General features: G+C 41.9%; 1 protein-coding gene across 7 annotated transcripts in view; it reads right to left on the bottom strand.

Annotated features, from left to right (window-relative positions):
* OS9 (OS9 endoplasmic reticulum lectin) overlaps positions 1-25,865 on the bottom strand; it is a 30,256-nt gene extending 4,391 nt beyond the window's left edge. For 2 of the 7 annotated variants that reach the window (XM_041754622.1, XM_041754619.1), the window contains exons 1-8: positions 25,670-25,865; positions 25,115-25,291; positions 24,222-24,285; positions 24,015-24,091; positions 23,729-23,827; positions 801-1,011; positions 382-483; positions 76-176 (exon numbers count right to left, since the gene is read on the bottom strand). In XM_041754622.1, coding sequence (XP_041610556.1) covers positions 76-176; positions 382-483; positions 801-1,011; positions 23,729-23,827; positions 24,015-24,091; positions 24,222-24,285; positions 25,115-25,291; positions 25,670-25,831 — 993 coding nt within the window. In that variant the 5' untranslated portion in view covers positions 25,832-25,865. Of the gene's footprint in view, positions 1-75; positions 177-381; positions 487-800; positions 1,012-23,728; positions 23,828-24,011; positions 24,092-24,221; positions 24,286-25,114; positions 25,292-25,669 lie in introns of all 7 variants that reach the window. The other 5 variants (XM_041754621.1, XM_041754617.1, XM_041754620.1 and 2 more) reach the window with 3 other exon arrangements.
* Positions 25,866-26,079: the final 214 nt, after the last annotated feature.

Raw genomic sequence — 26,079 nt, forward strand, 5'->3', positions numbered from 1 at the left:
TAGGTCAACTCACGATGACCTCAGCTTGCCCAGGGTCAGCCTCATCAGAGAAATAGCTGGGAAGCCAGCTCTCACCTCAGCCGGCGTCTCCGCTGCCCCAGGGGTCTGCTCCTGTGGCTCAGGAAGCATCTTCCAGAAATCGGACTCCTTACTGTCATCCTTGGTTGGATGTGCACCTGGGATACAGAGAACAGGGAGGACTCTGAAAGGTGGGAGAAACAGAAGGGAGCAAGTAGAATGGGGTACATTCCCCTTCACTATTACTAAGGAATTAGGGCCCGTAGGACTTCCTCCCCACCCCCAATGGTCAGTGCAGGTCAGTAGGACTGGGGAAGGGAAGAAGTGGAGAAGTTTCATGGAACAGATGCTGGAAGATCCTACCTCCTCTCTTTGAGGGCACCACTCCGGGTTGGGCCTCACCCCACGTTTGCGGCTCCAGGTCTTGCAGCTCCTCTAGGGCTTTATCTCCATACTGCTTTGAGTCTACTGAAAAACAGTGTGTGGGCAGGACAAGGCCACATGCCTACCTTATCTTCCACTTGTCTCTCCTGGTGTCTCTTCTTCCTCTCTTTTCTCTTTTTTTTTTCTTTTCTCTTTTTTAAGATTTTATATCTTTATTCATGAGAATACAGAGAGAGAGAGAGGCAGAGACATAGGCAGAGGGAGAAGCAGCCTCCCTGCGGAGAGCCTGATGCAGGACTCAATCCCAGGACCCCAGGGATCATGACCCGAGCCAAAGGCAAACACTCAACCACTGAGCCACCCAGGGGCCCCCTCTCCTTGTTCTTCTAATTACTCACCAGCTTGCCTCTGAATGTAGGCCATGTACTCCTCAGGCTGCAGGGCAGGGTGACAGAGGATGGCCTGAGGAGCAGCGCTGGGTGGGGGCCTAAGGAGAGGGTGGGGGCAGAGCCGAGGAGTCCGGACGGTCAACACATAAGAGCAGGATAAGGGCTCATCCACACGATCAATGTAGTCCCCGGAAATACCAGCACCCTCGTCACAGAGGAACTGCCAGGACAGATGGGTGAACAAATAATTACTACTAGGGATTAGCTTTCATTCTTCGAGCAGCTGCCTTTTGTTCAGCACTTACTGTGTATCTGGTTCTGTGCAGACACGGTGTATAGGACACTTTATGTACTTTAGCTCAGTTAATGATCACAAAAACCTAGTGAGGGAGGGATTAATATCTCAATTTCATGGCTCAAAAAACTTAGGTTTGATGCAGATAAGGGACTTGGTCAGGTTGACCACTGGTAAGTGGTAAAAACAGGGAATTGAATTCAGGCAGCTTCCCTGTAGAGCCAATTTTTGTTTCACATTCTTGCTTTATATAAATACAGTGTATACATACTTGTATGTATTTGAGATACACACAGACACAGTTGACCCTTGAACATTGCAGGGGGTTAGGGATGCTGACCTCCCCCTCCTCCCCACCTCCCCAAGTCAAAAATCTGCACATAACTTCTGACTCCCCCACAACTTAACTATTAATAGCAAAAGCCACAAGAGATCACTTTTTACTGTGAAAAGCAATTTATGGAGACAAACTGCTCATGCGGAGATGATTGTCGTGGAGTTTTAAGCAGATCCCTGCAACACTTGAGCTCATCCGAATAGCAACAGGAGGTGGCTACAAAAGCACTACAGTAGTACAGTATGTTCTACAGTTTTATGCTGTTGTTATATAATTCTGCACCCTTTTGTTTGTTTACATTTCTCTCTACTGTGAATGGCACCATATATGGTCTATAAGTCTGTGCATACATTTTGATAAATTTTAACTTTTTATAATAGACTTGTGTATATTTTATGGTAGCAAATGATAAAACAGCCTACTACCTACCTATATTTCATGCATTCATGATATATCTAACTTAATTTTCTCAGCATTTCTAGGCTATGTGGTTCATCTGTGAGTTTTTTTCAAACTATCATAAATCTCCTAAAAATTTTCCAATATATTTACTGAAAAAAATCAACTTATAAGTGGGCCCACACAGTTCAAACCTGTTGATCAAGGGTCAATTGTACTTCTATGTATTTGAAACATATATTCTTTTTGTGTGTGTACACATGTATGTGTATGCATAGGATTAAAATTTTTCCCTGCAAAAGACAATATTAAAAAAGAAAAAAAGACCTCAAACACTAGAAAAAGAAAAGCAAACTAAACCCAAAGCAAGCAGAGTGAAGGAAGTAACACAGATTAGAACAAAAATAAGTGAACTAGAGAACAAAAAAGCAATAGAGAAAAATCAATGAAACTAAAAGTTGTTTTGAAAAGATCAGTAAGTGACAAAACTTCAGCTAAACTTACCAAGAAAAAAAAAAGAAAAGACTCAAATTAGTATCAGAAATGAAAGAGGGAACATTACTATCAACCTCACAGAAATAAAGGATTGTAAAGAAAGACTATGAATACCTACACGCCAACAAATTAGATTAACTTAGATGAAATGGACAAATTTCTAGAAAGACACAGCTACCAAAACTGACTCAAAAAGAAGTAAACAATATGAATAGACCCATAACCAGTATGGAGATTGAATTAGTAATCCAGAAACTAACCACATAGGAAAGCCTGGGCCAGATGGGTCTACTGGTGAATTCTACCAAATATTTAAAAAACAATAAAGGGCAGCCCTGGTGGCTCAGAGGTTTAGCGCCACCTTTGGCCCAGGGTGTGATCCTGGAGACCAGGGATCAAGTCCCGCATAGGGCTCCCTGCATGGGGCCTGCTTCTCCCTCTGCCTGTGTCTCTCTCTCTCTCTGTGTCTCTCATGAATGAATAAATAAAATCTTAAAAAAAAAAAAACAATAAAGATCAATCTCTCTCAAACTCTTCCAGAAAAAAGAAGAGACAATATTCCCCAACTCATACCACAAAGCCAGTATTATCACCCTGATACCAAATCTAGACAAATATATAATAAGAAAAGGAAACTATAAGCCAGTATCTCTTATGAATAAAGACCCCAAAACCTCAACAAAATGCTAGCTAATCAAATTTAGCAACATATAAAAAGTATTACACACCAGACCAAGTGGATTTATCCCAGGAGTACAAACTTGGGCTAACATAAAAAAATCAATTAATGTAAATGATTAACAGAATAAAGGACAAAAACCACATGATCATCTCAATGGATGCGGAAAAAGCATTTGACAAAATGTGACACATCTTCATGATGAAAGCATTTGACAAACTTGAATGAAAAGAGAATTTCATCAATATAAGAAGTATTTATTAAAAATCCACAGCTAACATTATACTTAATGGTGAAAAACTGAATAGTTTCCTCCTAAGATCATGAATAAGACAAGGATGGGGCACCTGGGTGGCTCAGTTGAGTGTGATTTCAGTTCAGGGCATGATCTTGAAGTCATGAGATTAAGCCCCATATCAGCTCCACACTGGGCATGGAGCCTGCTTGAGATTCTTTCTCCCTCTCTCTCTGCCCCTTCCTCCCAGCCCCAACTCTAGTTCTTTCTTATGCTTGCACTCTTTATCTCTTTCTCAAAAAAGAGAAAAAGGAATAAGAGAGGTATGTCTGCTTCTGCCACTTCCATTCAACATTGGGTTGGAGGTTTTGACTAGGGCAAAAAGGGAAAAAAAAAAAAAGAAAAAGCATCTATATTGGAAAGAAAAAAGTAAAACTATTTCCATTCACAGATGATTTTATATACCGAAAATCCTAGGAGCACCTGGGTGGCTCAATCGGTTAAATGTTTGACTTTTGGTCTTAGCTCAGGTCTTGGCCTTGGGGTTGGGAGTTGAAGCTGCTCATTGGGCTGCATGTTGGGTGTAGCACCTACTAAAAAAAAGAAAAGGAAAGAAAGGAAGGAAGGAAGAAAGAAAGAAAGAAAGAAAGAAAATCCTAAAGAATCTATTAAGCTATAGAACTAATATCCAAGTTCAATAAGGCTGCAGGATATAGGCATCAATTGTATTTCTATACATTCAATGAACAATTCAAAAATAAAATAATAAAATAGTAAAAAGAAAATAATTCCATTTACAATAGCATCAAAAAATAAAATAATTAGGAGTTCCTGCATGGCTCACTTGGTTGAGAGACTGCCTTCAGCTCAGGTTGTGGTCCTGGGATCCTGGGATAGAGCCCTCAGCAGGGACCCTGCTTCTCCCTTTGCCTCTGCACCTCCCTCTTGCTCATGCTCTCTCTCTCTCTCAAATAAATAAATAAAATCTTAAAAAAAAGAGAAAATAATTAGGAATAAATGTACCAAATGCTTGAAAACTACAAAACATTTCTTAAAGAAGTCAAAGACTTAAATACATGTAAAGATATCCAACCTCAGAGATTAAAAGACTTAATATAGCGATCCTCACCAAATTCCAGCTGGCTTTGTTTTGGAAATTAACTGATCCTAAAATTCATGAAAATTCAAGGGACTCTAAATAGTCAAAATAATCTGAAAAAAAAAAAAAACAACCCAAAGTTGGAAAACCCACACTGATTTCAAAACTTGCTACAAAAGTACAATGATCATGACAGTGTAGTACTGACTTAGAGACAGATACATAGACCAATGAGATAGAATTTACAGTCTAGAAATTAACCTTTACTTTTATTCTCATTTGATTTTTTGAAAGGTTATCAAGATAATTCAATGGGAATCATCTTTTCAACAAATAGTGGTGAGTCAACTGGATACCTATGTGCAAAAAAATGAAATTGGACCCCTACCTCATACTATATACAAAAATTAACTCAAAATGGATCAAAGACCTAAATGTAAAACTATAACATTTTTAAGAGAAAATATAGGTATAAGTCTTCACGGATTTAGATGACCTAATGGTTTATTTGATATGACATAAAAGGCACAAGCAATAAAAAATAAGTAAATTGGAATTCATCAAAATTAAAAGTTTTTGTGCTGCAAAGGACACCATTAAGAATGTGAAATGACAATCCAAAGAACAGGAGAAAATATTTGCAAATCATGTATCTCATAAAACTTCTATCCAGAATATATAAAGAAATCTTACAACTCAATAATAAAAAGACAAATAATGCTGGGCAGCCCAGGTATCTCAGCAGTTTAGCGCCCCTTCAGCCCAGGGCCTGATCCTGGAGACCAGGATGGAGTCCCACGTCAGGCTCCCTGCATGGAGCCTGCTTCTCCCTCTGCCTGTGTCTCTGCCTCTCTCTCTGTGTGTCTCTCATGAATAAATAATAAATAAAATCTTTAAAAAAAAAAAAAGACAGATAATGGAATTTTTTAAAAAGGCAAAAGATCTGAAGACACCTCTCCAAAGAAGATACACAAATTGCTAATAAAGCACATGAAAAGATGTGCCACTTCTTTAGCCATCAGGGAAATACAAATCAAAACCACAAAGAAATGCCACTTCACACTCACTAAGACGGCTAAAGTTGAAAAGATAAAAGCAAATGTTGATGAGGATATGGAGAAACTCTCACACACTACTAGTTGGATTTTAAGATGGTGCTACTGCTTTGGGAAAAGTCTGGCAGTTTCTCCAAAAGTTTACCATATGGTTCCAGCAGTTCTACTCCTTGCTACATACCAAGAGAAATGAAAACCTATGTTCACACAAAATCTTATTCATAAATGTTAAAAGCAGTATTGTTCATAAAACTAAAAAGGACAAATAACCCAAATGTCCAAGTGATGAATGAATATGAACAGAATGGGGAATAGTACTTGGCAATGAAATATAAGAAATGTGCATACTACACATGGATGATCCTTTTAAAAAAAATTATTTATTTATTCATGAGAAACAGAGAGGCAGAGACACAGGCAGAGGGAGAAGCAGGCTCCATGCAGGGAGTCCCGACGTGGGACTTGATCCCGGGTCCCCATGATCACACCCTGGGCCGAAGTCGGTGCTAAACTGCTGAGTCACCCAGGATGCTCCCCACATGGATGATCCTTGAGAAAGTAAATGAAAGAAGCCAGACACAAAGGTCACACACTGTAGGTTTCCAGTCACAGGAAATGTCTAGAAGAGGCAAATTTGTAGAGACAGAGATGAGCAGTTATCTAGAGCGAAGGGTGGGGTCAAGGGGACAGTGTGATGGAGGGTAACTGCCAAAGAATAGGGACTTTCTTTTAGGCTGATGAAGATGTTCTAAAAATAACTGTGGTCCTGGGCACAACTCTGTGAATATACCACACCATTGAACTGTACACTGAATTGTATGGTATGTAAGTTAAATCTCTCTAAAACTGTTATTGAGGGACGCCTGGGTGGCTCAGCAGTTGAGCGTCTGCGTTCCGCCCAGGGCGAGCCCCTGGAGTCCCAGGATCGAGTCCCACACCGGGCTCCCTGCATGGAGCCTCCTTCTCCCTCTGCTTCTCTCCCTCTCTGTCTCTCATGAATAAATAAATAAAATCTTTTAAAAAATAAAAGAGATTTTTTTAAAAAAAAGAGATTTATTTATTTGAGAGAGAGAGAGAGAAGGAAAATGCACATATGAGAGGGAGGAAGGGGAGGGGGAGAGAGAGAGAGAGAGAGAATCTCAAGCACACTCTGCACTCAGTGGAGATCATGACCCAACCCCTGAAACTAAGAGTCAGACACTTAACCAACTGAGCCACCAGGGTCCCCTAGAAGAGCTTTCACCATATATTTATAGGGTTAATACAGAAATATTTATGGATGAAATGATGTCTGTAATTTATTTCCAAGTAGTCTGGGAGTGGAGGTAGTAGTAAGGGGAGGTGAGTAAGAAGATAGATAAAATGAGACCGGCTAACTGGAGGGTATTATGCTGAATGAAGTAAGTCAATCGGAGAAGGACAATCATTATATGGTCTCATTCACTTGGGGAAAATAAAAAATAGTGAAAGGGATTATAGGGGAAAGGAGAGAAAATGAGTGGGAAATATCAGAGGGATACAGAACATGAGAGACTCCTAACTCTGGGAAACAAACAAAGGGTAGTGGAAGAGGAGGTGGGGGGGTGGGGTGACTGGGTGATGGGCAGAGGGGGGGCACTTGACTGGGTGAGCACTGGGTGTTATACTATATGTTGGCAAATCGAACTCCAATAAAAAATATACATATAAATAAAAACATGATTTCAGTAAAAAAAAAAAAAAGAGACTGGCTGTATTTGTTGAAACTAGACGATCACAGGGGGACATTAACACAATCATCTCTGATTTTTTGTTTCTAACTTTCCATAATAAAGGTTTTACAACACAATCTTAAATATATATAATCTGTACCCAGCACTTTTACTTTTAAGATATATTTAAACATGAATATAGGGTACCCCCGGTGGCGCAGCAGTTTAGCACCGCCTGCAGCCCAGCGCGTGATCCTTGAGACCCTGGATGGAGTCCCACATCAGGCTCTCTGCATGGAGCCTGCTTCTCCTCTGCCTGTGTCTCTGCCTCTCTCTCTCTGTCTTTATGAGTAAATAAATAAAGTCTTTTAAAAAAAACCATGAATATATGTATAATAATCTTTTGTAATAACAACAAAAAAGGAGGGAAAACTACTCAGTACAGCAATGATGACAAAATGATGGAAATGGAATAGTATTCAGACGTAAAAACAAAATATAAAGCTCTAGATATAAGGCCACTGAAAGAATGTCTAAGAATTATTGTCAAAAAAGGCGGGGGGGTACGCCTGGGTGGCTCAGCAGTTGAGCGTTTGCCTTCCGCTCAGGGTGTGATTCTGGGATCCAGGATCAAGTCCCACATTGGGCTCCCTGTGAGGAGCCTGCTTCTCCCTCTGCCTATGTCTCTGCCTCTCTCTCTCCCTGTATCTCTCACAAATAAATAAATAAATCTTAAAAAAAAAAGGAATTATTGCCAAGATATATAAAAACAAGGTGCAAAATGTGTTTAATATACCATATGTTGTGTATAAAAAAAGAAAAATAAGATTCGCTAGTCATAACTGCATGTGAACCACCAAGAAAGGCTGGAAGTATCCATGAAATACCAAGAGCAAGGTCACCTGTGGGCGGTGGGAGGACACAATGGGCACAGGCACGATGGGAAGGGAGCAGATGGAAGGTAAGTTCGGGAGGGGGAGTTCTCCTTGCGCAAAAATTTCTGTATTTCCTAGGTTTGGAATCATGGGAAAGTATTATCTGCTCGAAATTTAGATAAAGACACTTAAAAAGCCATGAAAACTTGAGAAATACCTAAAGTAGTGCTTGGAGAGAAACGTTTATAAAAAAGGAAAAGCTGAAAATGAAGGAGTTAAACATTCATTTCAAGAAATGAAAAATAGGGGCAGCCCTGGTGGCCCAGCGGTTTGGGGCTACCTTCGGCCCAGGGCGTGATCCTGGAGACCTGGAATCGAGTCCCATGTCGGGCTCCCTGCATGGAGCCTGCTTCTCCCTCTGCCTGTCTCTGCCTCTCTCTCTCTCTGTGCCTCTCATGAATAAATAAATAGAATCTTAAAAAAAAAAAAAAAAAAAAAAAAGAAGGGGATCCCTGGGTGGCGCAGCGGTTTGGCGCCTGCCTTTGGCCCAGGGCGCGATCCTGGAAACCCGGGATCGAGTCCCACGTCGGGCTCCCGGTGCATGGAGCCTGCTTCTCCCTCTGCCTATGTCTCTGCCTCTCTCTCTCTCTCTCTCTCTCTGTGACTATCATAAATAAATTAAAAAAAAAAAAAAGAAATGAAAAATAGAATGGTAAAATAAACTCAAGAAAGCAGAAGGAAGTTAAATAGTGGACATTAATAAAATAAAAACCAAATGCTATGCAGAAACTCAACAGAGCCAAAGTAGCTGGTTCTTTAAAAGGAGTAATGCACCTGACCAACCTCTGGTGAGACTGACCAATAACAAAGGAGGCAAACAAACCCTGAGGAATGAAAAGAGGAACCTAATCACAGATGCTAGAGGGATTAAAAAGATAACATAAGGGAATCAAGAACAACTTTATGACAATAAATCTGAAAAATGAGATGAAATAGACAAATTCCTAAAAAAATACACCTTACTATAACTGACACAAAGAAATAGAAAACTTTGAATATACCTAAAATTACTAAAGAAAATCAAATTGAAAATCTTCCTGCACTGAAAATGCAGACCAACATGATTTTCCAGGTGAATTCCAGCAAACACTCCGGGAATAAAAAATTGAAATATTAGGGCACCTAGATGGCTCAGTTGGTTAAGTGTCTGACCCTTGATCTCAGCTCAGGTCTTGATCTCAAGCTAGTGAGTTCAAGCCTCATACTGGATATGGAGCCTACTTAACAACAACAATAACAACAAAAAAACTGCAATCTTAGACATTCTTCAGAGTATAGAAAAAGAACATTTTTGAACTCATTTTTTTGAGAAGAGCATAACTTTCTTACCAAAACATGATAAGGACAGCACTAAAAGGAAAAACTACAAGTCAACCTCTCTCAAAAGATATATACAGAGTTCTTTAAAAAGTAGCAAACTGGGGGATCCCAGAGTGGCTCAGCATTTTAGCGCCTGCCTTCAGCCTAGGGCGTGATCCTGGAGACCCAGGATCGAGTCCCACATTGGGCTCCCGGTGCATGGAGCCTGCTTTTCCCTCTGCCTGTGTCTCTGCCTCTCTCTCTCTCTCTCTCTCTCTGTGTGACTATCATAATTAAGTAAAAATTTAAAAAAAAGAAATTAAAAAAAAATTTTTTTAAAGTAGCAAAATGGATCCAGCAAGATCAAAAAAGGATAATCAAAGATAATACATATGATCAAACTGGGTTCACCTCAGGAATGCAAAATTTATTTAACATTAGAGGATCAATAAATTGTTTAATTTCTAATGAAAGTTTGGCTTAAAATTAGGATATCAATTAAGTACATTATTTTTTTTAAGATTTTATTTATTTATTCATGATAGACACAGAGAGAGAGAGAGAGAGAGAGAGAGAGAAAGGCAGAGGGAGAAGCAGGCTCCATGCAGGGAGCCTGACGTGGGATTCAATCCCGGGACTCCAGGATCACGCCCTGGGCTGAAGGCAGGTGCTAAACCGCTGAGCCACCCAGGGATTCCCTAAGTATATTAGTTTAAATCAGTTTCATGTTAATAAATACTTGAAAAAACAATCAGTTTTTAGGAATCAGTGAAATGAGAAATTCATCATGAAATGCCATTATACACCCAACAAATTAATAAAAAATTCAAAGTCCCGTAATATACATTAGTAATATATATATATGGAATGTTGGGAAGTGGTATTGCAATAAGGATACGAATGGGAACAAAACCTTAGGAAAATATCCTGCAATGCCAAATAAACTAGAACCGGGGCTTACCTTCACATCCTATGACCCAGCAATTGTATACCCGGGCAAAATTCTCCTTTAACATTCTTGCACATTATATTAGGAGATACTTAAAAGAATTTTGTACCTAGTAGCAGGTTTGGGTAACAGCAGAAAACTGGAACCAACCCAAATGTCTGTGAAAGGTAACTGATGAACAGAGGATGAACTATATACAAAAGACTATGCTACAGGCCTGTAGGCAAGTGCACTGCAGCTACCATCCCGCATGGGGCTGAATGTCAAACACAGTACTGAGCAAAAGAAAAAAAAAAAAATCTCAGACTTCCTTGTATGCACTCTGCAAGTTGTCACAAAATACATTTGTATAAAGTTCAGAAGAAGGATAAATTAAATGAGATGCATACACAGATGGCAAAACTCTATAGAGAAAAGCAAAGAAATTCTCATAAAGTTAGGATAGCTGTTACCTCTTTGATAAAGACAGAGAGAGGGATGTGGTGTGTGGGGGCACTGAGGAACTTTTACGGTACTGCCTGCATTCTTCCATAACCTAAGGCCATTAGATGGGTACTCCCTTTATGCATCCTTACACAATACATGCACATTTTATGCCATCTTATGTATTGTGGTATATTCCACAATATTTTAAAAATGTAATTAGGAAAAAAATGACCACAATATTAAGGAACAAGAGAAATATAAGAGGAATAATTTACCATGAATATATTACAATTCTAAATTTAATATGTATCTAACAGCCTCAAAATATCTGAAGGAAAAATTAACAAAATTGCCAAATCCACCATCATCAGTGAAAATTTTAATACACTTCTTTCAATAATTGGCCACCTGGACAAAAAGAAGTTAGTAGAAAACTTGACCAATACAATTAGTCTTGAACTGAATAGAGAAAAACACATGCTTTCAGGCACACCCAGACCATTTTTTAAAGTTCACCAAAGTCGATAATCACCAACAAAACACTGACACAATAGCATAAAATTAGAAATCAATAACAATTATATAAAAACCACAAAAATAAAACACATCTGTTTAGAAATATAATAAGCTTAAATCTAAAGTAAGTTCTCAAAGTACAAAAAAACAATGAAAATGGAGAGGTGCCTGGGTGGCTTTGAGTTTGCCTTCAGCTCAGGTCATGATCTCAGGGTCCTTGGATCCAGCTCTGAGCTCTGAGCCCTTCAGGCTTCCTATTCAGCAGGCAGTCTGCTTCTTCTTCTGCCCCTCCCCCCCACTCGTGCTCTCTTTCAAATAAATAAATAATCTTATGAAAATGCAAACACTGCATATCAAAACTTGAGGGATGCAACCCACATGGAGTGAAATGGAGCTTTACATTTACAATGCATAATTAGGAAAGGAGAAAGTGAGTGAAACATCCCACAATTCCTATTATGGACAACGGACAATCTATTATTCAAAGTTTAAAAGAAAAAGAGCAACAATCCATTAGGAAAATGAGCAAAGAATTTGGATGGTTGAACGAAGAGTAAAGGCTGAAAAGAGAAATGGCTCTTAAACAGGCCTAAGATTATTTACCTTTACTTAATTACAACCACATTAAGAAATCATTGTTTACCTGATGCCTATCTGATGATTGGCCAAAATCCACAAGTTTAAAAATACACTAGGTGGCATAGCTGTAGGGTAACTGGCATTCTAATACATTGCTGGAGGGAGAGTAATTTACCTAAGCAGGGTAACTTGGCAGTATGTATAAAAATCACCCAAGTCTACTTCCAGGAATTTAACCTACATATACTTTATAGGTACAAGGTTATTCACTGTAGCACTTCTGTGTTAATAAGAGTTAAATAACCTAAATGTCCATCCACAGGGAACTATTTAGCCAAATGATAGCACACTGTATGAGAATAACAACTATTAAAAAGAATAAGAACAGGGCAGCTGGGTGGCTCAGTCGGTTAAGCATCCAACTCTTGATTTCAGCTCAGGTCATGATCCATGGGTCCTGGGATAGAGCTCTGTGTCTGGCTCCACACCCTGTGGGGAATCTGCTTGAGGATTCTCTCTCTCCCACTGCCCCTCCCCCTTCTTGTGCTTTCTCTTTCTTTCTCAAATAAATAAATACATACATCTTTAAATAATACAAATAAATTAAAAAAATAAAAACAATGGTGCAATGGGCAAAATGAGTGAAGGAGGCCAAAAGGTACAAACATCTAGTTATAAATAAGTCAGGGAGATGTACAACATGGTGATTTTAGTTAATGATACCATATAGTATATTTGGAAGTTGCCAAGAGAGTAGATCCTACAGGTTCTCATGACAAGAAAAAAAATTGTAACTAGACTTATTGTGATCATTTTGCAATATATATATATAACACTGAAACATTGTGTATTGTATACCTGAAACTAATATAATGTTATATGTCAATTATACAATAGACAAAAAGAAAAAAAAAAGGAAGGAAAATGAAGCTATTTGTATATGTATTTGGAAAGAGCTCAAGGAGAAATGTTTTATGAACATTGAAAAAAAAATCTCTGAGTCAGGGCACCTGGCTGGCTCAGTCAGTAGAGCCAGTAGAGCATGAGACTCTTGATCCTGGGGTCATGAATTCAAACCCCATATGGGGGGGGGGGTAGTTTCCTTAAGAAAAAAAAAAAAGACCCTGAGGGCACCTCAGCGGCTCAGTTGGTTGAGCACCCAACTCCTGATTTTGGCTCAGGTCATGATCTCAGGTCAGGTCACGATCACAGGGTCAGGTCACGAGATCAAGCCTCATGTCAGCTCCGTGCTGGGCTTGGAGTTAAGATTATCCCTCTACCTCTCTCTGTTCCCCTCCACGCACATGCTCTCTCTCTATAAAATGAATATAAGCAAAAAAAAAAAAATATATATATATATATATATATAAGCATTTCTATATTTGAGCTATGAGAATGTACTATCTAATCAAAAAAATTAAATACTGAATTTTTAAAGTGTGATAAAAATTCAAGGGTTTGAAAGAGAAGAGAATAAACATAGAGGAGAAGGAAGGAAATAATAAGGATAGCAGAGAATATAAGCAAAGTCAAAAAGCAGCTCATGGACTAACAGACATTTCTTCTGCAAGATAGAACAACAAAAAGAAAAGGCAAAGTTTATGTTAGGAATTAAGAGACGCCTGGGTGGCTCAGCAGTTGAGAGTCTGCCTTCACACCCAGGTCGTGATCCTGGAAACCCAGGATTGAGTCCCACGTCAGGCTCCCTGCATGGAACCTGCTTCTTCCTCTGTCTGTGTCCCTGCCTCTCTCTCTGTGTGTCTCTCATGAATACATAAATAAAATTTAAAAAATAAAAAGGAATTAAAAAGGGCACAAATCTATAAAAGATGATTATTAAAAATAAACATAAAACAATTTTATACTAAAACACTTGAAAATTTAGACAATAATGGCCTATGAAACTGTAACTTGTTAATGCTTCATGCATTAATATGAAAGACTCTTATTATCATTTAATAAATGAAATCAGTAGTAAAAACCATCCCCACAATACACAATATATAGTATTGTGGTGTATTGGGATGAGGTGGTTTTTTTTTTTTTTTTTTTTTTTAAAGTGTTCTTGTTTTTTTTTTTTTTTTTTAAGATTTTATTTATTTATTCATGATAGTCAGAGAGAGAGAGAGAGAGGCAGAGACACAGGCAGAGGGAGAAGCAGGCTCCATGCACCGGGAGCCTGACGTGGGATTCGATCCCGGGTCTCCAGGATCGCGCCCTGGGCCAAAGGCAGGCGCCAAACCGCTGTGCCACCCAGGGATCCCGGGATGAGGTGGTTTTACAGAGTTCTCCCAAACCTTTAAAGAATAATCTCTATCTTAGCAAACTCTTCCAGAGAACAAGGAAAAAGAGAAACTTCTCAAGACATTTATGAAGCTAATACAATTTGATACCAAGACAAGACTAAACAATACAAGAAAACTGTCGACGAATTCACTTATGAAAACAGCTGTAGGGCAGCCCAGGTGGCTCAGGGGTTTAGCGCTGCCTTCAGCCCAGGGCGTGATCCTGGACATCCCAGGATTGAATCCCATGTCAGGCTCCCTGCATGGAGCCTGCTTCTCCCTCTGCCTGTGTCTGTGCCTCTCTCTCTGTGTCTCTCATGAATAAATAAAAATCTTAAAAAAAAGAAAAGAGCTATAAAAATCAATTAAAATATTAGGAAACAATATGTCAATATATTTTTTTTAAGATTGTATTTATTCATGAGACACAGAGAGGGTGAGAGAGGCAGAGACACAGGCAGAGGGAGAAGCAGTTCATGCAGGGAGCCCGATGTGGGACTTGATCCCAGGACCCCGCGGTCACGCCCTGAGCCAAAGGCAGATGCTCAACCACTGAGCCACCCAGGTGTCCCGAATATGTTAATGTATTAAGAATATTTCAAGAGGCACCTGGCTGGCCTAGTTGATAGAGCACATAACTCTTGATCTCAGAGTTGTCAGTTCAAGCCCCACGTCGGGTAGAGAGATTACATACTAAAAGAAAATAAAATCTTTAAAAAAATACCTTATGACCATGAATTATTCCAGAAACACAAGGGTAAAAAAGACCTTAGACAATGAATTAGTTTGAATTCACCATATTAAAAAATAAAGATGAAAAATCATATGATCATCTTGATAGATATAGACAAAACATGTGTTAAAATTCCACACCTACCCATGATGAAAATATTCCACAAACTAGGAATAAAATGGAACTTCACTGACATAAGGGGTGTCTACAAAAAGCCTATAGGAAAATATCATGTTAATAGTGTAACTTCAGGAGCACTTCTTTTTTTTTTTTTAAGATTTTTTTTTTTTTTTAATGTATTCATAGAGACAGAGAGAGAGGGGCAGAGACACAAGCAGAGGGAGAAGCAGGCTCCATATAGGAAGCCTGACGTGGGACTCAATCCCGGGTCTCCAGGATCACACCCCAGGCTGCAGGCGGTGCTAAACCGCTGCACCACCGGGGCTGCCCTTCAGGAGCACTTCCTTTAAAGTTAGAACAAGCCGGGATCCCTGATGGCTCAGCGGTTTAGCGCCTGCCTTTGACCCAGGGTGTGATCCTGGAGTCCCGAGATCAAGTCCTGCAGTGGGCTCCCTGCATGGAGCCTGCTTCTCCCTCTGCCTGTGTCTCTGCCTCTCTCTCTGTTGTCTCTCATGAATAAATAAATAAAATCTTTAAAGAAAAATAAAGTCAGAACTAGCCAGAGAGGCCCACCATAAACACTTCTACTGCACTACAGGTATAAGAAAAATAAAATATATAAAAGATTAGAAAGGAAGAAGCCAAAGTTTCCCTATTTGCAGACAACATAATTATCCACATAGAAAGTCTATGAGAACCTGCAAACTATTGGAAATGGAAGTTCAGTAAAGTTGTGAATATAAGATTAATATATAAAATTAATAATGTGACTATTACCCCAGCAACAATCAATCAGAAACTGTAATTTTTAAAAGATGCCATTTACGGGGCACCTGGGTAGCTTAGTCAGTTGAGCATCCAACTCTTGATTTCAGCTCAGGTCATGATCTCAGGGTCCTGGGATCAAGCCCTGCATCAGGCTTCACTCTCTCTCCTTCTCTCGCTTCCCCTGATCCCCTCAAATAAATAAATAAATCTTTAAAAAAATAAAAAAAATGAAAGATGCTATTTACAATGGCATCGAAAACTATAAGGTACCTGTACGGTTGAAACATTTGCCTATACACATAAGACAAATAAAAGCTACAAGGTATCTAGAACTAACCTCATATGAGATATACAAAAGCTTTTGTAGAGAAAATTAAAATCTTACTAATATACAAGGCAATAAGTAAATAGAAGTATACATTATGTTCATTGTGAATGAAGAATCAGTATCATAAAATATCAATTCTCTCCAAATTAATATAAAATTCAATGTAATTGCTCAACATCACTCGGCATCAGGGAAATACAAATCAAAACCCCAATGAGATACCACCCCACACCAGCTCAGAATGGCTAAAATTAACAAGTCAGGAAACAATGGATGTTGGCAAGGACGCAGAACCATCTTACAATGTTGGTGGGAATGCAAGCTGGTTCAGCTACTCTGGAAAACAGTATAGAGGTTCCTTGAAAAGTTGAAAATAGAGCTACACTATGACCCAGCAATTGCACTATCAGGTGTTTACCCCAAAGAAACAAAATGTAGAGATCTGAAGGGGCACCTGCACCCCAATATTTATAGCAGCAACATCCACAATAGGCAAACTATGTAAAGAGCCCAGATGTCCGTCGACAGATGACTGGATAAAGAAGATGTGGTGTGTGTGTGTGTGTGTGTGTGTGTGTGTGTGTGTATACAGAGAGAACAGAATATGACTCAAGCCATTACAAAAAAAAAAATGAAATCTTGCCATCTGCAATGATGTGGATGGAACCAAAAGATATTATGCTAAGTGAAATAAATCAATAGGAGAAAGACAATTATCATATGATCTCATTCATATGGGAATTTAAGAAACAAAACAGAGGATCATAGAGAAAGGGAGGGAAAAATAAAAGATGAAATCAGAAATGGAGACAAACTATGAGAGACTCTTAGTCATAGGAAACAAACTGAGCGTTGCTGGAGGAGAGGGGGGAGGGGGACGGGGTAACAGGGTGATGGGCTTTAAGGACGGCAGGTGATGTGCTGAGCACTGGGCATTATATGAGACTGATGAATCACTGACCTCTCCCTGTGAAACCAATAATACATCATATGTTAACTAATTGAATTTAAGTTAATTAATTTTTATAAAAGAAAAGAGAGCTAGATAGTTGTCTGATTAAAAAAAAATTTCAAGCGGATTCAAAACAGATACTTGTACATCAATGTTCCTTGCAGCTTTATTAGCCAATAGCTTTATTTTATTTTATTTTTTAAAGATTTTATTTATTTATTCATGAGAGACACAGAGAGAGAGAGAGGCAGAGACACAGGCAGAGGGAGAAGCAGGCTCCATGCAGGGAGCCCGACGTGGGACTCGATCCCGGGTCTCCAGGATCACACCCCATAACGCAATGCTAAACCACTGCGCCACCGGGGCTGCCCTAATAGCCAATATCCAAAAGGTGGAAACACCAGAGTATTCATCCATCAACAGATGAATAAATAAGATATGGAATATACGTACAATGGAATATTACTAAGTGTTCCACAAGAGGAATATGCCATAAAAAGAAATAAAGTTCTGATACATACTACAACATGGATGGATCTTGAAAACATTATGCTAAGTGAAATAAGCCAGACACACACTAAAGGACAAATATTGTGTGATGTACTTATGTGCAGTACCCAGAACAAGCAAATTTATACAGATAGAAAGCAGGACAGAGCCTGGAGGAGGGGGGAGAAATGGGTAATTATTACCTCCTGGGTATAGAGTTTGTCTGGGATGATGAAATTGTTCTGGAAATAGATAGTGGTAATAGTTATACAACACTGTTAATGCAGTTAATGCCACTGAATTGTACACTTAAAAATTGTTAAAATGGTAACTTTTTATTTTTTTAATTTTTATTTTATATTATTTATTTATTTATTCAGAAGAGACAGAGAAAGAGGCAGAGATATAGGAAGATGGAGAAGCAAGCTCTATGCAGAGAGGCCAATGTGGGACTCGATACCTGGGCTGGGATCATGCCCTGAGCCAAAGGTAGACGTTCAACTGCTGAGCCACCCAGGGTTCCCAAAATGGTAACTTCTTTTAAAAGATTTTTATTTATTTGAGAGAAAGAGCACACGAAAGAGCACGAAAGAGCACGAGCAGGGGGTAGAGGGAGAAGCAGGCTCCCCACTGAGCCAGGAGCGTGACATGGGGCTCCATCCAGGACCCTGGGATCATGACCTGGGCTGAAGGCAGATGCTTAACCAGCTGAGCCACCCAGGTGCCCCTAAAATAGTAATTTTTGTGTCTATTTTACCATAACCAAAAATTAATATTAATAAAAATAAACAAAGAATACATACACATTAAAGACATTGAAAAATGCATCACATTCACCAATAAGATATGTCTTCCCTGTAACTCTGTTGTTGTCCCTCTTGGCTTTTCCCTCAGGCAAACTCCTGCATACTCACAACAAGCCCTCCACTGCATCACTGTGCAGAGTTCAAACCCAACTGCTCCTCAGTAGAGGATAGTAAGTAAACAATGACACACAATGCAGCCATTAGAATCACTGAACTAGATCTCTGCATCATGCTTCAGGATGGCAAATCCTGATTAGTGGAAAAGCAAGTTGATACTGTTAATGTATAATTTTAAAATACAAAACAATATATAGTGCCTATGATATGTGTACAACCGCTAAAAATACAAAGCAAGGGACGCCTGGGTGGCTCAGCAGTTGAGCATCTGCCTACTGCTCCAGACGTGATCCCAGAGTTTCGGGATCGAGTCCCACATCAGGCTCCCTGCATGGAGCCTGCTTCTCCTCCCTCTGACTATGTCTCTGCCTCTCTCTGTGTCTCTCGTGAATAAATAAATAAAATCTTAAAAAAAAAAAAAAAAGTACAAAGCAAGGGCAGACATGGTTGTGGTTGTTTCTGGAGAGGAGGGGGAGGGAAGAAATGAGAGGGTGGGTTTTAACTCTATCATTAGTATCCTATTCCTTTCTGATGCAAATATTGCAAAATGTTAACATCCGTGTCCCCTGGCAGTGGATTTTCAGGCCATTATTTTCTGTAAGTTTGAAAAATTTCATAATTAGAGATTAGAAAGGGGAAATCTTAGATCTCTGTGAAATCTTACTTAATCTAAGAATTGAGATTAGGGATCCAGATTCGTTCAATTCAAGAAGGCTAGTTTCCCAAACCCCACGGGAGCTGCACTTTTACCAAACACCACACACACCGCTCCCACCCAGGAGGCATTGAGAAGATGGAACTTCAGTGCTTGCCCTGGAGGGGGAGGTTTGCTCAATCACTAAGGCAATGAACATGGGTGGTCTACCAGGATATGAGAACTGAAAAATGAGAAACAGCCCGATAGGAATGCCTTCAACTGTCTGCCACTGAAACCTCCAGACCCCCCAGCAAATACCACACCCTTTCACTCCCGTGACAACCCTAGATGCTCTCAGGGTAACGGCGCTCCTGCAATGCCCTACCCCGGCCTGCCCACGTTCCCCTTCTTTCTCCTCTTTTTCTCCTTCTCCTTTCTGCCAGGTCCACCCAGCAGCATTTACACATGTTCCCATCTTAAAACACTAAACAACAACAACGAAGCCCCAGTCTCCCCAACCTCATAACCCCTCTAGTGCTCACCTTTTCCCTCCCCTTCATATCCAGACTTCTTCAAAGGCTTCCACTTCTTTACTACCCCTACTAACACCGCTGGAGCAAAGATCGCCAGTGACCTCTGCTCACAGGTCTGAGTCCCAGAGACTGGGAGTAGAGGACTTAGAACTTTCCATCTGGTTCCCACGCCTACTGTGTGAATTCTTATTTCCTTGTGCATTTATTTGCTTTGCTTTTGCTTTTATTAAAATAATAATTCCTATGATCATCTACCAGCAGTTTTTAATTTTCCTCTTCCCGAAAGGTTCAGATCTACCTGTGGCCATGGACAGTCCCTCTTTGAGATATGTCACTGTCGTCTCCGTTCTGGCCCCTTCTTCTCGGCAAAGCCCTCTTCTGCCCATGCTTTTAATGATGGCTTCCTCAACGTTCTGTTCCACTTTTTTCACTAGGTACTGTTTCCTTGGGAGGATTTTATCCAGCCCATGATTCTAATTATAGCCAATATGCTGATGACTCCCAGCCCTCCAGGTTTAATTCCGATCCCTTTCCTGAGCTCCAAACCCACAGATCCAACAGCCTCCTCAGACATCTCTACGTGGATGCCTGCAGCCACCCAAATCATCATACTCAAAACCAGAATCATCATTTTCCTCCACCAGACATATTCCTTTCTCTACTCCATACCTTGGCCTACTCAAGCTACAGATACTATAGATGGAACCACCATCTATGCAGTTGCTCAAGCCAGAAACCCATGAATCTTATTCTATTGACTCTGGCCCCTAAAGTTCCCCCAAAATTCACATTTCTTCATCCCTAGGCCACATTCTTCTCTCACCTGGACTGTGCAAACATCTCCTAACTGGCCTCCCAATCATTTGCTACACTTCAGCCAGAGTGAGCCTTCAGAACCAAAATTGGATATGTCATCATTCCACTTAAAATATTTCATTTGGTTTCCTCCCTTATTTCTCAGATCATCCAAACTCCTCAACATGGCTCGAGAGTTTCATGACATGTAAACTGTCCCCTAACATTTGCCCAGCCTCACACCCCACACTCCCTACCCACAATTCTCTCCAGTCACCGTGAAGAGCTATCAATTGCCCCTTGTCTCCAGGCCTTTGGCACTTACCATACCTTTCACCTGGTATGTCTCTTCCCTCTCTCACTCCTCTACACCTGCTAGACCAACTCCTCAGCCTTCAACTGTTAGTTCAAAGGTCACGTTCTCCAGGCAGCCCCCCCTTTACTTAGACTCGGCCGGTTCCTTTATTGTGTGGCCCCCTATGATACGTACTTCACAGGTTAGATTTTATCCCGCTCGTTGTGGTTGTTTATTTAATATCCATCTCCTGAGAGCAGGACTAGGTGTTTCAGTCACCATTTTATCCCCAGTTTCTATACAGTGCTTGGCCTAGGACATATATTCAACAGATAGGAGGAAAATGCAGTCTTTGCCCTCAGTTCTGGCCTACTGAAGCTACGGATAGTAATCAAGAAATAGGGGTACCTGGGTGGCTCAGCTGTTTAAGCATCTGACTCCTGACCTCAACTTAAGTCTTGATCTCAGGGCTTGAGTTCAAGCCCTGCATTGGGCTTCATGTTGGGTATGGAGTCCACTTTTAAAAAATAATAATTAGAATATGATAAAGACGGATGCCTGGGTGGCTCAGTGGTTGAGCGTCTGCCTTCGGCTCAGGTCATGATCCTGGGGTCCTGGGATCGAGTCCCACATCGGGCTCCCGCAGGGAGCCTGCTTTTCCCTCTGCTTATTATGTCTGTGCCTCTCTCTGTGTGTCTTATGAATAAATAAATAAATCTCAAGAAAAAAAAGAATATAATAAAGCAAGTGCTATAACAGATTATATATGTTAAAAGATAATAAATGCCTGTGGGTTGCTATGGTCTGAATGTTTGTGTCCCCCTAAACATCTATGCCCAATGTGATAGTAAAGTCTATGACCTGGAAGAGGGCCCTCACCTGAACATGCTAGCGCCCTGATCTCTGACTTACAGAACTGGAAGGAAAAAAATTTCTGTTTATAGGATTCTCAGTCTGTGGTATTTTGTTCTAGCAGCCCAAACAGACTAGGCCATGGATATATGTGGACGTGGATATGTGTATATGAAATGCTGAAGAAACCTAACTAACCTTCTGGGTAAGGCAAAAGTTCACATGAAATAAATAACATCTGAACTGGGGGATCCCTGGATGGCTCAGTGGTTTAGTGCCTGCCTTCGGCTTAGGGCGTGACCCCTGAGTCCCGGGATCAAGACCTACATCGGGCTCCCTGCATGGAGCCTGTTTCTCCCTCTGCCTGTGTCTCTGCCTCTCTCTGTATGTCTCTCATTAATAAATAAATAAAATCTTAAAAAAAAAAAAGAAACAACAACAAAAAAACATCTGAATTGGTTTATCATTCATTCAACAAATAATTTCTGGGCACCTTCTTGGTGCCAGGCACTGTTCCAAGCACCAAGGATACAGCACAAAGTAAGACAGACAAAAAATAAAAGGAAAAAAAAAAAAAAGTCCCTGCCTTCCTGGAACTTATTTTAGTCGGGGTAGACCAAGAAAAATATTAAACTCAAACAAATAAGATAATTTCAGGAAATGATACATGCTTTGAAGAATATAAAACACTGCAGATGTTTACCAGGATGGGGGCAGAAGGGTGTGTGTGTTGTGTGTGCCTGCATTAGGGCTCCCTGTGAAGGTGTCACAGGGATATATAACCTGAATGAGGGGTTGGAGCTAAGCACTCAAAAACCTGGGGGAAGACAGCTTTACGCAGAAGGAACAAGGAGACCCACTGATTCAAAGAGCAGAAAGAAGGCCAGTGGGGAAGAAACACAATGAGTATTTATATCTCCAGAATTACAGAGCCAACTACCAACTGGACATCACCACTGGGTATCTATAGTCGTTCTGACCTTCCCATGTCTAACATCAACCTCGTTTCCCCCTATTCCTTTCCATTTTAGCAAATGGCAGTTGCTCAAGCTAAAAAAACCCTGGAGTCATACCCAACTCCACCCCATATCCAATCCATCAACAAATCTCATTGGATCCACCTTCAAAATACATCCAGAATCTGAGGGCTTCCCACCACTCCCCTGCCACCCTCACCTTGCTAAAGTATTTGGATCTTAGCCTTTGTGCCAAAGCAGAATCACTGAAGGTTTTCCAGGAGTGGACAGAGAAGTAATACTTGCTATACTGATATGATGGGAGTCAGCTCACACTAGTTCACAACAGCCAACTGGTAAATTTTCAGGAATGTTGCAAGATGGTTGACAACACATTGATAGCATGAATCTGGCCATGGTAGGAATATTTATACCACAGATATCAACAAATGTTACAAATCAAGGCTCCCCCTCCACTGCTCTATACTGGTGATTAGTGTTCAACATCTATCAGAACACAATTGCATGTGCAAGTCTGTATTACAGAAAGAGAATTCTTGTGTGATCAGGTGTGTGATTCTGGTCTCTATAGGTGTTTACATTTGTGAATACACATTAAAAGCACCTGAAGAACCTTTCCCACCATAAATCTGCCTGCCTGAATTCAGTTAAGGACCACTAGATCAGGAACACCTGTTAAGAGGCTGATGGCAGTAATGCAGGTGAGAGATGAAGGCACCAACCATAGGAAAGAAGAGAGTGGTCAGAGAAATCTAGAGGTAGAATGAATCGGCTTTGTCATTAACTGATTTACTAAATTCCTTTCTTTCACACCATTCCTCGGTTTGTAGTCACAGACTCATTTCTGATTTTTTTTGTTAACATATCTTCCTGTCTAGGGAAGGGTCCACATGTTTGTCCATCACTGTATCCCCAGAGCAGAAGCCCATGCCGACACCAGTACAACCTCACTGACGTTAAACGAAGAAAGGAAGGGTCAGGAATGATGCTCAGCTTTCTAGCTTAGGTGATAAAGAGATGAAACATGGAAGAAAGAATAGGCATGGCTAGGGGTTCTGAGGAGAGGATTTGGGAAATGCAGATGTGAAGTGCCTCGGACTATCCGGGCAGTGGCATCCAGCTACCAATTGGAAAAAGGAGTCTTAAAATTAGTTTGGAGTCTGCAAGAGACCTCCTAGAGTATAACCTGCAACCCCGCCCTCTTCCCTTAGAATCTAAATTGTCACTGAGGGATGGTCCATTTCCCTCTCTTGAGACTCACCCGAACCTCGGCCTCCCGTGGCCTCCCATTGAGGTCGCACTTGGATCCATTGCCATAGGTCTGGCTGTGGTAGCGTTTCAGGCGATGCTGCTTGGAGGCCTGGGGAGGACATCAAGAAGGAGGGCAGGGGTGGAAGGAAAGACAGCAAAGAGGAAGAATGGCACTTTGTCCTAATGGCCACCAAGCCCCAAGCAACATGTCAGCTAATTCTGACCCACCCCTTCTTGTCAGGGCGCTTAGTCTACAGCCAGGACCCCGTTCTCTCCCAATCCCAAACACTTGCCACCTTGGCTGTCTCATCGTCCCAGTCGAAGGCAGATTGGTAGTAGCCGAGATAGAGGACTTCACCTTTGATCTCTGAATCTGTAAGAGAAACCACAGTGAAGCACCGTTACTCCCTTCTAAGAGGACAAAGAGGGAAGGGGACTGGGGAGGCAGGTCACCTTCCATGACGTGTTGCTGAGGGCTTAGGGAAAATGTAGGCGTGAGTCACCTTCCATGTGGTACTGCTGGATGTGGCGTCCATAACAGAATTCATAGGTCCACCAGTCCTTGGTCTGACAATAAAAAAAAATGAACAATCAAGGGGATAGAGTGCAGGACGTCTCTGCCTGGAACCTGAATCTCTCCTGGCTCCAAGACACATAGCCTCTCAACTACTTCTCATCCCCTCTGCTTCCACACTCAATTCTCCAGAATCTCAGTGAGGAGGAAGGGCTGCTTTCCTTCTGTGACTGGAAGAAATACCTCCAGAGTATGTTTTCTACCTGTGGTCTTTTCACTCCTTCCTTTGAAAAGACTTTAAAAATCCTTTTTTGCCTTCCACAAAGGTAAGACATCATGGCATCCGCGAAGCACTCGGACGAGGAAAATATAGAGTATTCAAACATTAATTGAACTTCTACAACATTCAGTGGGCTGTTCCAGCCAGTGGGGATACAGCTGTGAACAAGATAAATGCTCTGACCTCATGTACCCACATTCCAGGCCAAAAATAAATAAGCTGGCGATTCAGCCGGTAAGATGACTTTGGATCATGAAAACTGCTACGATGAAAGTAAAATAGGACACTGGGCCGAGAGTGACAGAGGCAGGGGTGACTTTACGGGGAGGGCTTCTCTCCTGCCCACAGTGACCCCTTCAGGCACCTCAATCTTGGCTTAGCCATGACTCGGAGCTCTTCCATCCTAACCCTCCTCTTCATTCAGCAAAGTGTCATCAGTGGTTGCCGGTCCTTTTGCTTCTTTCCTGCCTGTACAATGTCTACTCCTCCAATTGCCTTAACTCCCACAGGTCCTCTCGACACTCTTCGCTCAGGGGCACTCTGGTTCCCACACGGATAGCTAGCTCCTGGGCCCGCATTCCGTTCTCCCCAACCCCTCTCACCTTCAGCAGGCAAGGAGCATCCTTCATTGGGCTCAACAACTCGGGGATGCCAGGCCCTCGGTAGGCAGGTGCCTCCTCCTCCCCTTCGCGCTGGAAGTGAATAGCTCCGGCCGGCAGGCGACACTCGTAGCGCTGCTTGTACTTGGAGGAGACGATCACCACGTCGGAAGCCTGGCTCTGGGAAAGGAGGAGGTCGGGGGGCAGGGAGGCAGAGAGAGGCGGGGTCAGCGACAACCAGGGGACCTCCGTCCGGACCGGGGAAAAGCCCAGCCACGTCAGAACGCGCCCCAGGTCCTGCGGCGGTGCGGGGCCGAGCGCCGAGCGCTCCCGCTTCTCCGCGGCGCAGTCTGGGTGCAGATCAGGAGCCGAGGCGGACAGCGGGAGCCCCCACCGCTCCCAGGCCCGGCCCCGGGGCGAGCGGTCTCAGGCAACGACCCTCCGCCGTCATCGTGACCCCCACTACCCCGCCCGGCTGCTCTTGGGCGCCCGCGGCGGACCGCACGGCGGCCCTTCTCGCTCTCCCTCTCCCCTTTCCCTTGCTCCACGCCTCCTCACCTGGCCTCCCATGACAGGCAGCGGCAGGATCTCGATCCCATAGCGCATCTCGCTCAGCTCCTCTAGGTTCAGGCTGCCGACGCCGCCCGTCAGACTTGCGGGTAACAGGAGCCCCAGAAGCAGCAGCCCCAACAGACCGGACAGCAGCGACTCCGCCGCCATCTTTCGTTCACCTTCCTACCCGGCGCCGCTCCTTCCGCCCTAAACCTGGCAGCGGCCTCACCCCGCCCATGGCCACCTGGAGCTCTTATTGGCTGCGCGGCCTGTCCCTCCCGCCAGGCCTGTTCCCATTTGCTAGCGTGGCCTCGGACACGGGGAGGTGGACCCCGACAGTGAGCAAGGCCACTCGCTGCTCCTGATTGGCCAGGAGCCCAACCAATTATCGACGGCGGCAGACCGCCTCCCACCCT

This window comes from Vulpes lagopus, chromosome 5, assembly GCF_018345385.1.
Source record: "Vulpes lagopus strain Blue_001 chromosome 5, ASM1834538v1, whole genome shotgun sequence".
NCBI lineage: Eukaryota > Metazoa > Chordata > Mammalia > Carnivora > Canidae > Vulpes > Vulpes lagopus.